This window comes from Grammomys surdaster, unplaced genomic scaffold (assembly GCF_004785775.1).
Source record: "Grammomys surdaster isolate TR1022 unplaced genomic scaffold, NIH_TR_1.0 215, whole genome shotgun sequence".
NCBI classification, from domain to species: domain Eukaryota; kingdom Metazoa; phylum Chordata; class Mammalia; order Rodentia; family Muridae; genus Grammomys; species Grammomys surdaster.
Window position 1 is genome coordinate 4,804,661 of NW_021604660.1, and position 16,071 is coordinate 4,820,731.

A 16,071-nucleotide genomic window follows, 5' to 3' on the forward strand; every position below is an offset into this window, starting at 1 on the left:
AATAATATTAGACATAAAGTGTGTGCATATACATATATATATACATACATATGCATATATATATATGTATATACACATACACATATATATGTTGTGCAAGCCTGTAATTCCTACGCAAGGCAAGAGGATCACAAGCTCAAACTCTGCTAATTTGGTCAATGTAATGAGATCTTGTCTCCAAATAAAACATTTTTGAAAGATCTGGGAAATTGATAAATGGTAGAGAACTTGCCTAGTATGTGCAAGGCTCTAGATTCTATTCCTACACACACACACACAGAGAGAGAGAGAGAGAGAGAGAGAGAGAGAGAGAGAGAGAGAGAGAGCGAGCGAGCTATGAATGAATGCTATAGTGGAAGGCTGCACTCAGACCAAAACCAGATGCAGGGGTGGAGTGGATCCCATAGTAATGCCCTGGAGAATTCATCGACGAGCACCCAGCCCTGGGTTCAGTGCTAGAGAGCACTAAAAACACACAACACAAGTGTGATGAGGCCCCAACTTTGCCTTTCCCTGTCAGTGTGCCGCTCTGGGACAACTCCCTCATGTGCAAAAGACCACCTTCATTCTCAAGCCCTTGCAGCCTGGGAGCTAAGAATAAATAGACAGAAGGTGTTAGAGCACATAAATCATTACTCAAACATAACTGATGTTTTTAGACACAACTATAGGTCTAATGCTTGTAGTAGGAAGAAAAATGTGTATAAATTCTCTTATTTATGTATTTCTGTGTTGGGCAAAGAAGTGCCAGTGTTCTAGGGAATCTCAGAAACCAAAAGACACATGGGGCTCTCCTCAAAGAATTTCAATTTTCATAAATATCTTGAAGATTGAAAATACAAACATAAATTGAATAATGTATAAATCTGTGTGAAATTTTAACTTAAAAGACACACCACTGAAGAAAGTTCTATCTTTGGTGGCTTCTTTGCTCAACTTAATAATCCCCACTATTTATTTTCTCTGCCATGAACGGTATTTGATGAAAAGCTTCCTTAACTATTGCACAAGGAATTTTTACTAATGAGAACAAAGACTAACATGTGAACGGGGCTTCAAATGTATTCACAGATAGAAATGTATTCACAGATAGATTGTATCCGGAAATGAACTGATAGAAAAGTACTATTCTGCGGTCTCTGTGCTCCTATATACAGACTAGCAACAGTTAACCAGAAGGAAGGAAGGCACGCTGTGGAGACTGCGGTTAATTCGGAGGAGAAACTGAATGTTATAACTCAGAGCACTCTGCAGATATCTGTGATAACACAGCGCTAACTTACACTTCCTCTCCTGCTTTTCTTTTGGTTGTGGTAAGAATGATAAGACCTTCTGTCCCAAGGCAAACAGATAAGTCAAACTAGGCCAAATGTCTTCCCTCCTCACCACCACCAAAGGTAGAAGTCTTGACGGGAGGAACACAGACTTCAAAAGCGCTAGAAGGTACTTTATTCTCCAGAGAGGAGAGCCCGGCAGGAACTAAGGGCATCTCCATCCCGTACTTCTGTGGGAAGCCCTCGAGTAGTTCTCATTCCTGGCTCCCATCTTTGAACCAGAAATGGCTCCTGAACTCCACCCCCACCCCCTCCCACTGTTGAAATGATGGAAGCTGTAGAGACTAGTTGGAGGAAGCTAGATGATGAGGGCTTAGTTAAAAGCCATATCAGGTTAGTTGGCTCCCTTCTCTGTTTCCTTCATGGTTGCCATGAGGTGAACAAGGCCTCCATTATATGCTGTCACCGAATAACTGCACTGATACCTCCGAAAGCCATGAACCAGAAGCCTTCCCTGCTGATGGTTTAGGAAGGGAGCACACTGTTCTCACAGACACTCCCGCTTTTCCTTGAATTCTGTGAGTTACTGTGAATCATTCTAGCAAGTTGTTTTTCACCTGATCAGTCTGTTCTTCTTGGTTATAGAAGTTTGTAGTGTAGGTCATTAAGAACAGCTTTGTATAAAAATATAATAATTATTTGGTTAAATGAAATACTCTATTTGTGGGAAGTTGGTTTAAATGATAATTTTATTTGACATTGTTATTTGCCCAGGTTTCAGACTAAAACACAAATTGTTTCAAACCAGGAAACACATCTACTTTTTTGTCCTCACACATTTTAACTAATCCTTAACCCTTATTTCATCTTCAAAAATAGCAAGAACCACTTACAAAGAAGGCTTGCAATATCTAAATGAGAGCGTATTTCTGCTTAAGACAGTGGGCATTAAAAATCATTTTCTAAACTGGAAACAAAGCTCATCTCTAATCTATTTCATAATCATCATCGTCGTCATCCACGCTGAGTCTAATGCTGGAAGAGTCTTCTAGTTTGGGTTTCTTCTTGGTCTCCTTGCTTTTCTCACTCTGCTGTAAGTGATGCTCACATTGCCTCAGGATCTTCTTGGAGGACATCCAGCTCTCCCCCTGTCGCTCTGCTGGGGCTGCACATTGTCCTCCTTTCACGTCAGTGCCCTTGGCCTTCAGGACTTCCCTGGCTCGTAGGAGACTGCAAGTGCAATTCCAGGGATTTCCATCCAGGTACAGATGTCTGAGCCGAGGCAGCCCCTCCAGTGCCTTGAGGTCTAAGGCAGAGATCTTGTTGTTCCTCAGGTTGAGGACCTGCAGTTGTTTGAGATCCCTGAGCTCTCTTTCAGCCATGTCCTGGATGGCATTGCCTTTGAGGTCCAACCTGGCCAGGGTCTTAGGGAGCCTACAAAGTTACAAAAAAACAGCATGAAAGGGAAGGCTACAACCATGAGACATCATTCAAAGCCTCCTATGCAACACTCAGAGGCTGCTTCTCTGTAGAGCCCCTTCCTCTCACAAGGTAGAAAACAAGTTGGATGTTCGATGTATGAAATTACAAAGTGATTTGGTTTTAAGCTTTAAAATGTTCCTTTCCAAGAGGTGTACAAAAAAAAATGTTGAGGAATCATCAGTTGGTCCCATTCCAGAAACAATGTAGTGATATGTAACAAATTTAAATAATGTCATGATTCCAGCTAGGAAATAATATGAAAAATGAAAAATGGCTTATTTGTAAGTGTTTGTAATATGTTGAATTATATGTGCAAAATGCAATACAACACTAATATCCAATATTTTAGAAATTATAAAACAATGAGCTATTATATGATTATAAAAATATTATCAAAATATTTAAAATACTAATTCTATTAAAAAAGCTTCCGTGACTCAAAAATATAGAAACTATTAAAAACTGATAAATCAATCAATTTAAACATTTTTGTATAGGGATAGAAAGAAGGCTCAGTGGTAAATAACATTGGCTTCTATTCAGTTGAGGGGATGACGAAGTAGTTAAGGGTACAGTTGAGTAGTTAAGGGTTCAGTTGAGTAGTTAAGGGTTCAGTTGAGTAGTTAAGGGTTCAGTTGAGTAGTTAAGGGTACAGTTGAGTAGTTAAGGGTTCAGTTGAGTAGTTAAGGGTTCAGTTGAGTAGTTAAGGGTACAGTTGAGTAGTTAAGGGTTCAGTTGAGTAGTTAAGGTAATGATTGAATAGTTAAGTGGATGATTGATGATACTTTTTACAGTGTATTTATATTGTGCTTGTCAGTGTAGTTATTATATGTGTGTGCTGTTCCATCAGCAAAGTTTACAGACTAGGAATTCTAAGTCACTGTTTGAAGCTTCTGTCCCTAACCCCTAGTTTTATTGATAAATCCTTTAAGCAGCTGATTTGTCCCAGAGCCTGGCAAATACTTCTGGTATCTACAGTAAATGACAGTGCTCACTCACCTCAGAGGGATGGACAACAGCAGATTCTGCTCCAGGGCAAGGTTAGACAGCTGAGAACACCTCTGAAGGGCCCCAGCCTCGAACAAGCTGACAACATTGTTGTCTAGAAACAGATGTTTCAGGTCTCGGAGGTCCTGGAATTCTGGTGCTGTCACTCTCTGAATGAAGTTACTGCTACAGTCAAGCTTCTGTAACCTTGATGGTAGCCTGGGAGGCAACATTTGAAGCCGGTTTTGGGAAACCTCCAGAGTTGTTAAATTGATCAGCAGCTGTGCTCCATCGATGGAAGACAAGAAATTTTCTGACAGGTAAAGATGGGACAGGTTCTCCAAGTGTCTCATATCTCGAAACCTAACCACTTTGAGCTGGTTTCTCTCCATCTTTAAAGATAGCAAGGATTTGGGCAGGTTTATAGGAATTTTAGTCAGAAAGTTACCACTGAAACTAAGGAACTGCAAATTCTGCAGAGAAGTGAAGACATTCCCTGGTATAAGGTGGAGTTTGTTGTTCTCCATGCTCATGTACTTGAGATGTGGAAGGCTCAGAGGTCCAAACACAGACTCTATGTTGTTACCATCCACCATCAAACTTTGCAAACTGATGAGTGAGGAGAGCATGCTGGGAGACAGGGATGAAATCAAGTTGTTTTTAAGTTCAAGGACTTTGAGGTTCTTTAGTCCTTCAAAATCTGATCCATGTAGAGCACATATCGAATTATCATTTAATTTTAACACCTCAAGGTTGGCTGGGAGAGCACTGGGGACTTGTCTCAATTTATTTTTCCAAAGTTCTAGGGTCTTTAATGTACTCAGAGTTTTGAAGGTGTCATTTTCAATAGACTCTGTTCCACTGGCCAGCAGAATAAAATCTTCCAGAGCCAACAATCCAGTGAAGTTAGATAGCTACAAAATAGCAACAATAACAACAACATCAGAGTTGATGACAAAGAGGATGACGTGAACAAGAAAAAAGAGAAATAAATTAAGATACTGTAAAAAATAAACATACACATTATCATTACTATACTAATGATAATTTTAGACTTTCCTTCAGATTCCTTTTAAAGTTATGTCTTGGAATAATACTTTAAAATCAAGTCTAAATAATTTTGGTAAGTCCATATATGTTTATAATGTATTCAGATCATCACCACCCCCATTTCCTCCCTCCTCAATTCTTTGAGAATTCCCCTTCACATCTGCCTCCCAATTTAGGACTTGAGAAACCTGACTCATGGGGCCTTCATCAGTGTAGGACATTGTCACTACTCTTTCACACGCTACTGGAAGATATATGATATTAGTCAACTCTTACCACATTATTTTTTCTGACCTAGAAAATTCGTGTCTAGGCAGAAGGGCTTACAAATTGCACAATGCTCCATACCCTAGAGTGTTCTCTTGTTGCATTACAACAGGCAGAAATTTAAAAATCTACAAATGTTTCACCATACTGTGAAAAGTTTCTAACCCTAAAAGCTAAGATTACAAGAGGAAAAACATGAAAAGTGAAAACTTGAGCGTCATAGATTCTTCAGGCATTGGGGAGACATTTTCAGTTATGGCAGAATTTAGAAAATAACTCTAACTCTTTTCTATTCCCAATTTACATTCCACTAATGAGAAAGATCCCCAAAGAGACAAATGCATACGTGTGTGCTCACTGTACACGTTGGCACTGAGGTATGCATTGCTGCTGATGTTTAGTACTTTTTCAATGATTCATCAGCGACATTAATCAACCCTAATCCTCACAGCATGTTTTTGGTTGCATTTGCTCAGTATTTACAACGACCATACGCTTTCTTAAATATTCCCAGGAGCCTCCCAACAACACTTCAAGTTTGTGAATGCCAAGATTGGTATCAAGGTGAGAAGACTGGGAAGTAGAAAGGTCACCAAGGTCTATGGCTCCAAAGTCTGCTCTCCCTCAGCTACACCATTTGTTTCATATTTTCCCTATAAGCAATATAGTTCAAAAAGAACTCAAGACCTGGACACATAACCACACACTTTTAGAAAAATGGCTATTATATAAATGATTTTGTCCATTTCAGTGGTGAATTTCAGTTCCTTCCCCCAAAAGTGAAACAGTCCATTCCATTTGTATGTGACATTCTGAAATGACCTATCCTAGGTATTTATCTTTTATACAGTGTTGGAAATAGACACAGACATTCACTTCTTGATTTGTTAAATCCCCAAAAGAACCTGATGTCACTAAAACTTTCACTTATCCAGTATGACTACAAACCCTGATAACTCTGTAAGACTGGTCTAAAAGATGGCATGATTCAGATGGGTAATTCATTCTGAGATGAGACAAAGCACGCTGTCAAAGTTTCAATTTTTTTCATTTCTACTTATGGAGTGCAGAGAGTGGCCCACATAACAGATACATGCTGCCTGATCCCAACTGAATCTAGTAGCTAGCCTTTTCCTCTTTATTAAGCATGAAAAATATTTTCTTACTCTTTTTTTTTTGTCAGAGTCAGCATGGATTGGTAGTGATGGCTATTAATTAAAATAGCCACAATTTTCTAAAATTTTACTGTTTAATTTTTTTTTACAAAGTATGATTATTGACACTACAGAGAGGAAAGCCAAGACTTAAGAAATTGAAATTTCCAGGTGGTGGTGGTGCACGTCTTTAATCCCAGCACTCATGAGGCAGAGGCAGGTGGATCTCTGTGAGTTTGAGGCCGGCCTGGTCAACAGAGTAAGTTCCAGGACAGTCAGGGCTATATAGAGAAACCCTGTCTCAAAATAAACAAATGAATAAAATAAAATAAAATAAAATAAAATAAAATAAAATAAAATAAAATAAAATAAAATAAAATAAAATAAAATTGCCTGCCCCGGTATATGCTGCCAGCAAGTAGAAAAGTTACTAGTACAGGTTTTTCATTCAAACATATATTTCTATGAATCTTGTGACTGTAACATACATTTAAGTAGGGAATGTAGAATTCTACTGATACCTACAGTAAAGAAGACGTCCACTGATTTTGAACACTGAGGATGGGTTTGCTGAGCCAATACTGGGAAAACCGAATCTGCCAGACCAGATTTGCCCTGCCAAGACCTCAGCAAGGATGTGCTCACAAAGGTTGAAAGAGATGCATTTGACCTAGAGCTAACTTGTATTGCAGGCAACTCATTCAGGTTTCTTAATAAGACAAAGCTAGTGGCGTGGTGTATAGCAGGCTTGCTCCCACTGCCTTTCCCACACACAATTCTCCTCAGGCTCTTTATAGGTCCAAAGATGACAAGATGGGCAACCCCAGAAGGAGATGGCTTCTGACCTATATGAAGCAACCAGCAAGTCGTTTCTAACGCAATCATGACATTCCTCTCTGATTAGGAAAGGAACATTTAGTCTCTATCTTAAAGCTCTAGGGAAATATGGAAAGATAATAAAAATAGCTTGTAATCCCACTGTAAAATTGCCCATTAAGAATCAATATAACTTCTCTTACACACACACACACACTAATGTTATGTTAAAATAATTATAATTTACTACCATAAATGTATTCACATTTGATGCCTCTCATAGGAGAGAATCCACAGAAGAGAAACCAGAGAAGCCCAAGTAGGCTTGTAGGCTTGTATTGAATGACAATAGTGGGGTCAATTTAGCTCTGTTTTGCGGGTGTGGACACAGAGAACTGAACTGAATCTTCATCTCCAAACAAGAGTGAATTCAGTGCCCTGGCAGTGCCTTGGTACTTTGACATCACATGCTTTTCATGTCTTTCATTCAGTACAGTCAAGTATTTAAATGTAGCTTGAAAGTAAATATGAGTTACTGAATAGTGATAGAAAAAGATGAAGAATACTAAAGAGTACAAAGGACTCGTTCTCATACCACATGTAAAAATTAACTGGGCATAGATTGTAGACCAAAATGTAAAGGCCAAAACTTTAAACTCCCAGAGAAACTTATAGGCATAAATACACATGATCTTGATTCAAGCGATCCACCTTAGACATGAGATTAGAGGCACAAATTAATATCACACACACACACACACACACACACACACACACGAAAGAAACCAAACTCATTTGAGGCTAAAAACTTCTGTGTGTTGAAAGGATGCTACCAAAATCATCATCATCATCACCATCATCACCATCACCATCATCATCATCCCACATTTGCAAGTAATATCTCTAATAAGAGACCTGTGCTTGGAATATCTAAAGAATGCTTACAATGTGACAATTAGGATACAAATAACCCTAATTAAAAATAAGCAAAGCACCTGCATTTGTGCCTCTCCAAAAATCAATATACAAATGACCACCAAGCAAATGGAAAATGAAAAAAACAACAAAAAAGTCTAATGTCATTAGTCAGTGGGGAAGCACAAATCAAAACTGCAGTGAGATATTGCCTCTGTGTGTGTGTACATATGTGTATATATGTGTGTGTATCTGTATGTGTGTGTATATATGTGTGTATATGTGTGTATATGTGTGTGTATCTGTATGTGTGTGTACATATATGTGTATATGTGTGTATATGTGTGTGTATGTGTGTATGTGTGTGTATCTGTATGTGTGTGTATGTGTGTATATGTGTGTGTATCTGTATGTGTGTGTGTGTCTGTGTGTATATATGTGTGTATATGAGTGTGTATATGTGTGTATGTCTGTGTATGTGTGTGTGTGTGCCTAAGTGTGTGTCTGTGTGTGTGTGTAGCAGGAGTAGATCTGTGTGTGGCTTCAAAGAGAGCCAGAGAACACAAATTTCTGGAAACTGGAAGTGTGCAGCCAGGATTTATAATTTTAGTTATTTGGAATGGGAAGGAGTCAGACAGTGGTGAATTAAACAATAAACAAGAGGTGAAAGTTGATACAGACAGAGTCTAGAAAAATCACAGGAGTCAAAGAGAGAAGAGGGTAGAAATATGTGAACTTTACTACTGTAACAATGAGCTAGGAAGGAATGGCTCCTGCTGATGTGTGGGTGGACAACACTAAAGAAAGGCCTGGGGAGAGGTGAGAATGATGCAGGGTTAGACCCACTGATCAGGAATGAAGAAAAGAGTTTTGCATGATCTGTTAGCACAACAGAAGACCATCCATCTGTTGAGAATGAGGTAGCAGAATGACTAGCAAACCCAAAACTGCACTAGAGTTGTAGAAGACTGTGAATAAGGGCAGGGGACCTGAGCAGAAAGAAGAAAAGGATGAGCAAGATGCAGATGAGGCTGGAGATCTCATCTTCAGGGTGGCTCCAAGTCATCCAGTTGTGTGACCCTCTACAGCAGCACCCACTTGTCTAGATATAGGAGAAACAGGAGAATTAGCACCCTCCTTTAACATTGAGGATTTCCTGGAAGGGTGTTTAGATAATTAAATGTGGGATAGAGAAGGAAGGGGCAGAGAAAGAGGGTAGATAGGAAATAAACTGAGTATCAGAGATAACAGGCTTTGGAAACTTAGGGCTCCATGTCTCCACAAGTTAAAAAGAGAGGCAGCTAAATGGAGAAGTGGTCAAAGTTTTCTGAGTGGAGAAGTCACAGTGGTAGCAGAAGGTATGAGATGTGATTTTCATAGACTCAAGTTATATAACTAAGATGGCTGGGGTAAAGTGGAATTGAAGAGAGGTACATTTTGAGAACAAGAAGGTGTGAGACTGGACACTAGACTAGGCATCCACCTAAAGACCAAAGACATCCAAGAAAACACAAGACATAGGATGAAGGGGACGACAGCGAGCTAGTAGAGAAGAGGCCAGACACATAGTGTTGAGTGGGGAAAGGGAAAAGAAAGACTATTATGGGCCAAAATTATGAACCTCAGAGAAGTAGGAATTTTTACAGGCAAATCTGATTTAAAAAATTCTTTTATCCTAAAGGTAGAAGCAGAATTTTTTAAGCTTTTATCCTGAATCTCAGACATGACACTCAATGACATAATCCTAAACAGTTAAATTTTATGAACAAATCATAAATCCATTAAAATGCTGCTTATATTAATGTTTATAATTAAATCATATAAAACTTATGTTACTAATTATCTGAGGCTTTACTCAAATATAGTTTCCTTTACATACAGGCACTAGTTCTGTTAAATTTAAATTTAAAATGTAGAATATACCTTGTATTCACTATACATTGTATCCACTGAATACAAGTGAAATATGGACCCTTGGAGCCTTTTGTTTCTTCAACAAAACAAGCTCTTTCACCAATCTTTCTGATGTGACCTGCCCTTCTAAGAGACAACTGACAGAGTTAAATTCATGGAAACGGCAAAACTACTGTTCAATAAACTCAAACAAGTGACAAATTGACTCATTCAATAAGGGAATTTGACAAGTCATCAATTCACAACAAAGTGTCAGGATAAGATTATTACCAGAGTCTGCAGGCAGTTTAGGTACTAGAACAAATATTTAAGTGTCACCCATTTACCCAGCTGCCTTGTTTAAATGCTAAGACCGAATAGGCAAGGTCAGATTTGCTCTCTGGTATTAGGTACCATTAGAGTAGAAGGGGAAAGCAAACAGAGGGGATGATCGTACTTGTTGAGTCTCTATGGTAACACCATGCCATTTATGTTAAAGTAAGATATTCCAATGAAAAATTCTCAACCAAATGAAAGTGCATGTATGCCTCTATTTGGAAGAGAGATAGCTTAACATAAAGCCTCTCAGAGAGAGACTAGCTCTCTAATTTTCAGAGAATTAGTTCCTTATCTCAGGGCTGGACCTCTGAGCCAGTAACGGTGAATACTGAAGGGAAAAGAGAACCACCATAGACTTTTCTATCTAGAAGAGGACTTATTTATTGCAGCCTTCTCACATCATCAAGGATATAAAAATGAGACACAGAGATCATCTGGTAGCTTGCCTAAGATGGTTGTGTATCTAGCTAGAGAGAACCCTTGTCTCCTGATGCCTTCCAAAACACCAGAGATCAAAAGTAAATTTGCTTTAACTTATAAAAGTCAGAAAAATCTGTAGTACTGTTTCCAGTGTCCTCTGGATACAGAAGTAAGATAGCTGAAATTGTAATTCAGGGCCTACTTCAAGTTCTGAGAACTGCCGGTAACTTGAAAAATGTAAAACCACACATCTCCATTTAGGTTCTAACAAAGATCAGGCACCTGACTGGATGTGGATTTGTATGAATGAGTCTGCTGTGCCAGTTCACATTAATAGTCTTTTGACACTCTGTTCTGCTACTTATGGAGTAAAATAGAAGCTTTTTGTTTGGTACGACTTTTTGCCCTTGTAGGGCAATTGTTCTCCTTAAGAAAGAGCTTGTGTACTTTGTCACAGCTTAGTTTTTTAAATTGTTGAACAAAAATTGAAACAAAATCATGACTTTCAGAGCAAGTAGTTCCCTAAAAATACATATTTGGAGGCATAGAACCTCTCACTGATGCCTAGCAAGCAGGTATTACAACAGCTTGAGAATTGGCACTTTTCCGTCAGAATGATTCAAGTTAAAAATCCCCACACTCATCCCACACTCTGCACAATAAAACTGTAGCAACTTCAATAGAGAATGACATGATTACCTGAAGGTGCTGGATTCTGCTGTGGCTAATGTAGAGTCTCTTGGTGGTGGAAGGAATGCCTGATGGAACTTCCATGAGCCTGTAGCATTGTACAGACTGCATAGAATCACAGCTGCATCGCCCTGGACAGTTAGCACTGAGGCCATTGCCAAGACAGAGCCAAAAAAGAAAACCCCAAAGCAGGTGCATCGTCCAACACAGAGGTTTGCAGGTAGCGAGCAACTGTTTAGGTGGTACCTTACTTTTTATACCATGGACTCTGATAACAGAATCTTTCGAATGTGTACTCTGTCCATGTGAGAAGACAGGGGGTAGGGGGGAACTCCATTTGCTCCATTTGTCTGGGTTAGCAATCATTACAAAGAGGAAAGGCGTAAACATTGATAAGCTACCTTAATATCTCTAGGTGAACAAAACCCTATGTTATTTATGGCTTGCAAGTCTAAACTGCAAACACTTCTGTTATCTGTAGTTTCCTCAGTTTTGTTAAACATGACACTAAGGAATTAGTGGAAAAAGACAAAGAGCTGTTTTATAGTGGGCCATAAATCCTTTGCATTTTCTGTGACCCTATATTAAAACCATTTTTCAGGTCCTAAGCAAGCAGGTGTTTTCTTCTCACATTAATTATTAAGGGGAAATGGGCAGGTTCACTGTTTGTTACTGTTTCGGTGACGTTTTATTGCTAGAGGAAACAATAGGTTGCAACGAGAAATATTTAGAGCCACAGATAAGGAGCTTAGTTTATCTGTCTCTTAATACAACCAAATATAATGCTTTGGGAAAATATCTTTCTCATTCAAAAATATTAAGTCTATTAAAAACAAATCACTTAGTGACTCCGTTTAACTTCCCGTAACGATGGTACAGCGGCTCTTTATTTTCTTCACAGAGATGCTGATTGTGAAGTCTTGTAAAGTAGTAAATGTACAGGATCATCTTACACAGGGTGGTTGTCTGTCATGACTTTTTGTCCTGCACAGAGCATCTGTGCTGGGGTCTTTGGAAGTGTTTAAACAGCTGACAGAGCTCTGTAATGCTGCTATACCTTTACAAAGGCCCCAAAGCAAGCCTTTACTGTAGAAAAGCTCCTTTTGCAATCTTTAGCTCATTTGATGCAATTTCCATTTGAAACCAGTTTTGTTGACTTAATAACCAACTGATTTGATTTTCAGGGTACTGGCACTATGTGTTTTTCTGACGTGTTTGTATATTTCCTAGGTTTTATTTTATCAGAGACAAAGAATGAGAAAATATTTTCCTGATTATTATGCTTTGAAATACCTTATTGGTTTTGTCTAATAATAGTTACTTTTTAAGGTTTCAAAGAAAAAAGTCTATAACTGATTTTAATAATCTGGAAGAAAATAAAAAAGGGCTCTTTGGGCAAAGGCAGTTGCCTATAACCCTGATGATCTGAGTTCAATACCTGAGACCCATAGGTGAGAACTAACTTTCAAAAGCTGTCCTCTGACCTGAAAGTGCCCTCCCTCACCCCTTTCCCTTCCCTCTCTTCCTTTCTCTCATACACAGCAAAACGTAATACACAGTAAAACTTTAAGGAAGAAAGAGAGCGAGGAGGTGGGCAGTCAGCTTTAGTCATATCACGAAGTTAAACATTGTTTTTCTAGCCCCTTTCTTCGCTTAGGTTTTGAAAAGACAAAAGAAATGCTCACTGCACATTTTATGTGCATCTGGAAGTTACTTTCATGTTTTGTAGTATCTAATCTGGAATTTTAAGGCTCCTTTCAGTATTTATTGTGCTATGAAATAGCTGTAGGCTTGGTATGGTGAAGCACCATAATCTCAATTCAGGAGACTGAGGCAGGAGGATTGTGAGTTCTAGGGAAGTCTATTCCATATAGAAATACCCTGGTCAAAAAGAAATACCCACAGGAAGTCTCCTGTTGCTCAGTTCCTTTCTACTGACATCTGGAACTTCTGCATGATGGCCAAGGGCCAGCCATATATGGCTCAGGTTTCTAGTAATTGAACTTGAGTGCCTGAGACCAAGAATAAGGCATGTGGTTCATTCCGAGCATTTCTGATGTTTTTACCAGGTTTCCCTGGGAAAAGGAAATGCAGATAAAGGAATATGATGTCCGTCTCATGCATAGAAACACAGTGATTTGCCCAATGGCTCTATTCGATATGCAGACCAAAATCTAGGTCTAATCTTTTAGGCACAGCAAACAACAGTCTCAGGAAATTAATCATCTCTGGATTTGAAATGGACTTGGACTAGGTTTTGGCTAAGCTTCTCAAACCAGGTTCCATCCTGACTTATCTTTACTCTCCTCCACAGAAAGTATTTTTCTTTTACTTTCCATCTACTTTCTTTCCACTTTGCTTAAGTGTTTGCAGAGTAGCTTGCAACTAAATTCATAGTTGTTCCAAGCCACCTAGTGGCCTGAGCAGTGAGTTACAGAGTCACAGAGTCACAGTGCTCAGTCCCCAAGCCCAGTCAGTGCCTCAACCCTCCAGTTGTCAGTGGATAGGCCTAGCAGTCACCTACATATCTTCAGATCAGTCTTCCACCTCGGGATGAGCTACAGAAAACTCAGGAGCTGACACAGACCCTACACCCTGGCCTTTCTCCTTGATCACAGCCTTTTCAGCAGGGAGTAATTCCTTTCCCTTTTCATCTCATCTGCGTCAGTCATGACTTCTCATGAGTGTTTACAGGAGATGGTGCTATGGATGCATGGAACATCCCAAGCCATCACTCACCACATCATTGCAGCTGAGGGAATTCTTTTGCTGCATGAAATGGCCATGTTCACATTGCAGAGGAGAATCTATGTACAAAAGATGCTTCTGTGAAGGCTTGCTGGTCTGTCTTGGGACCTGTCACTACTAGAAGACATGTGTCATGAAAAGTTGCTTGAATAAGGTTAATAAAGAGCCTAGGAATGAAGCCACCAGCAATAGGAATGACTCTGGTGGCAGTTAGTAACTTTCCATAAAGCTCCTGGAAATTTATTCCTAGAAGAGATGAGCCTGACATTGGCAGAGTTCTCATTGGCAACAATGGTTTGAGCATCCAGCAGCAGCAGCAGCAGCAGCAGCAGCAGCAGCAGCAGCTTCTCCCAGGTCCTACTCAGATTTCTGAAGTAGGTACCATCACTTCTCCTTTATAGATGTGACTTCTCTGTGTGGAAATCAAGGTAGGTGCCACCTAAGTAGGTTCCTGCTGCAAGGAATTCCTCCTCCTTGGTTTGCAGGATTTCAAGGGCTCCAGGCATGGTATGAAAGTTTTCCTTAAGTTATGCCAGAATCAAGAACAATAGCATATGGGCCCTTCCTGCGACAGCCTGCAAAGTAAAACATTTCTGATTGTCATGAAACTATAGGGGAAGAGAGAGTGTAATTGGCTCTCAGTGGGTAACAGGACAATATACTCCTACAAAAACGGCCTACAGAGACAGATGTCACCCATGGGAAGGAATTTTTACAGTCCAGAATGTCAATATTGCTATTGTTTAAGAAAAGGAAAAACTACAGGAAATTCAAATGAATATTGACTTTTATTGATTTATTAAAAATTAAGGATCAAAAATAATTGGCCTATACTCTGAAATTATATTTTTGGAGCCATTTTCACAAAAGGCACCATGAAGAACTCTGTAGAAATTGCTTTTAAATGAGTATTCCTGACATGTTAAATGGAGGATTTAACTCTTGTTTCTGACATTTTGATGAATTTTAATTAGTGTCACAGGATGTCCGCATGAGAAGAAAGCTTAGAGATAATATTCTCAATAATCTCTTCCCTACTATCCATAGAAAATTGAAGTTCATAAAAGAAATTGATTTACTAAATCAGGCCTGTTCTGGCCTGTGGTCTGACCAAAAACTGACTAGCTAAGCAGTTAACAGAAAGTTTTTCAAAAATAAAAACACATAGACTTCTTAGGTTAAAAAAATACTTTAAAGATTTTTTAAGTGCATACACAATTCTTTCAAAATTGTTTATTCTGAAACATGTCGAATGCAGGTGTTAAAGTAAAACAAAAAATATGCCTCATTTTTATTTTTGTTTTGTTTTGTTTTCTGCTATAAAATGAAGATAGCTGGGAATAGTGGTACATACTTACAGTTCCAACACTTAAGAGGCTGAGGCAAAATAGTGAACCTAGGCTATAAAACAAGTCTCATAAATAGTTCTGTCAACACATTCTTGTATTCTAAAAATTGAAGTACAAAGAAAAGAAAATGTATTTAGAAATGTACCTCTTGCCAGGCGCACACCTTTAATCCCAGCACTTGGGAGGCAGAGACAGGTGGATTTCTGAGTTTGAGGCCAGCCTGGTCTACAGAATGAGTTCCAGGACAGCAGGGGCTATACAGACAAAACCTGTCTCAAAAAAACAAAAAAAAAAAGAAAGAAAGAAAGAAAGAAAGAAAGGAAGGAAGGAAGGAAGGAAGGAAGGAAGGAAGGAAGAAAGAAAGAAAGAAAGAAAGAAAGAAAGAAAGAAAGAAAGAAAGAGAAAAAGAAGTGTACCTCTTGCGGGAGGGTCTTAAGAAGAATTCGTTAGAAACAAAATGAAGAAGGTTAATGGGGGGAGTTTGTGTTTGATCTGTGAAGACTGACAATCTGGGAAGTAAATAGTAAGTTGACAGTGAATAAAGAGAAAGAATCAATGACTGGTAAATGCTGATAGCCATTGATAGATAGTGATCTTAGATAATGAACTGTGGGGGAAGGTAAATGAAGAGTGTGGATTAGGTTTAAAGACTAACTTAAAGTTAGTCTTAACAGTGCAAAAGGATAC

The 16,071-nt window shown here is 38.9% G+C and overlaps 1 protein-coding gene across 2 annotated transcripts; it reads right to left on the reverse strand.

Moving 5' to 3' along the window:
- Window positions 1-2,012: 2,012 nt before the first annotated feature.
- On the reverse strand, window positions 2,013-14,043 carry LOC114625296 (nephrocan). 2 transcript variants are annotated; one of them, XM_028772581.1, is made up of 4 exons: window positions 13,951-14,043; window positions 9,485-9,487; window positions 3,756-4,657; window positions 2,013-2,708 (listed from the first exon to the last, which is right to left on the reverse strand). In XM_028772581.1, the coding sequence occupies exons 1-4, from the start codon at window positions 13,957-13,959 to the stop codon at window positions 2,261-2,263; spliced, it is 1,362 nt and encodes a 453-aa protein (XP_028628414.1). In that variant the 5' UTR covers window positions 13,960-14,043; the 3' UTR covers window positions 2,013-2,260. The 2 variants fall into 2 exon arrangements, with proteins under 2 accessions (XP_028628414.1, XP_028628413.1); XM_028772580.1 differs by lacking the exons at window positions 9,485-9,487; window positions 13,951-14,043 and adding an exon at window positions 11,297-11,511.
- Window positions 14,044-16,071: the final 2,028 nt, after the last annotated feature.

What these genes read in the sequence shown, in the direction of transcription:
- LOC114625296 (XM_028772580.1), bottom strand. Translation starts at nt 11,485, where the DNA reads ATGCACCTGCTTTGGGGTTTTCTTTTTTGGCTCTGTCTTGGCAATGGC. An exon ending in GCAGAATCCAGCACCTTCAG is followed by an intron (nt 4,658 to 11,296) that starts GTAATCATGTCA and finishes GCTATTTTGTAG; the next exon opens with CTATCTAACTTCACTGGATT. An exon ending in CTGTTGTCCATCCCTCTGAG is followed by an intron (nt 2,709 to 3,755) that starts GTGAGTGAGCAC and finishes GTAACTTTGTAG; the next exon opens with GCTCCCTAAGACCCTGGCCA.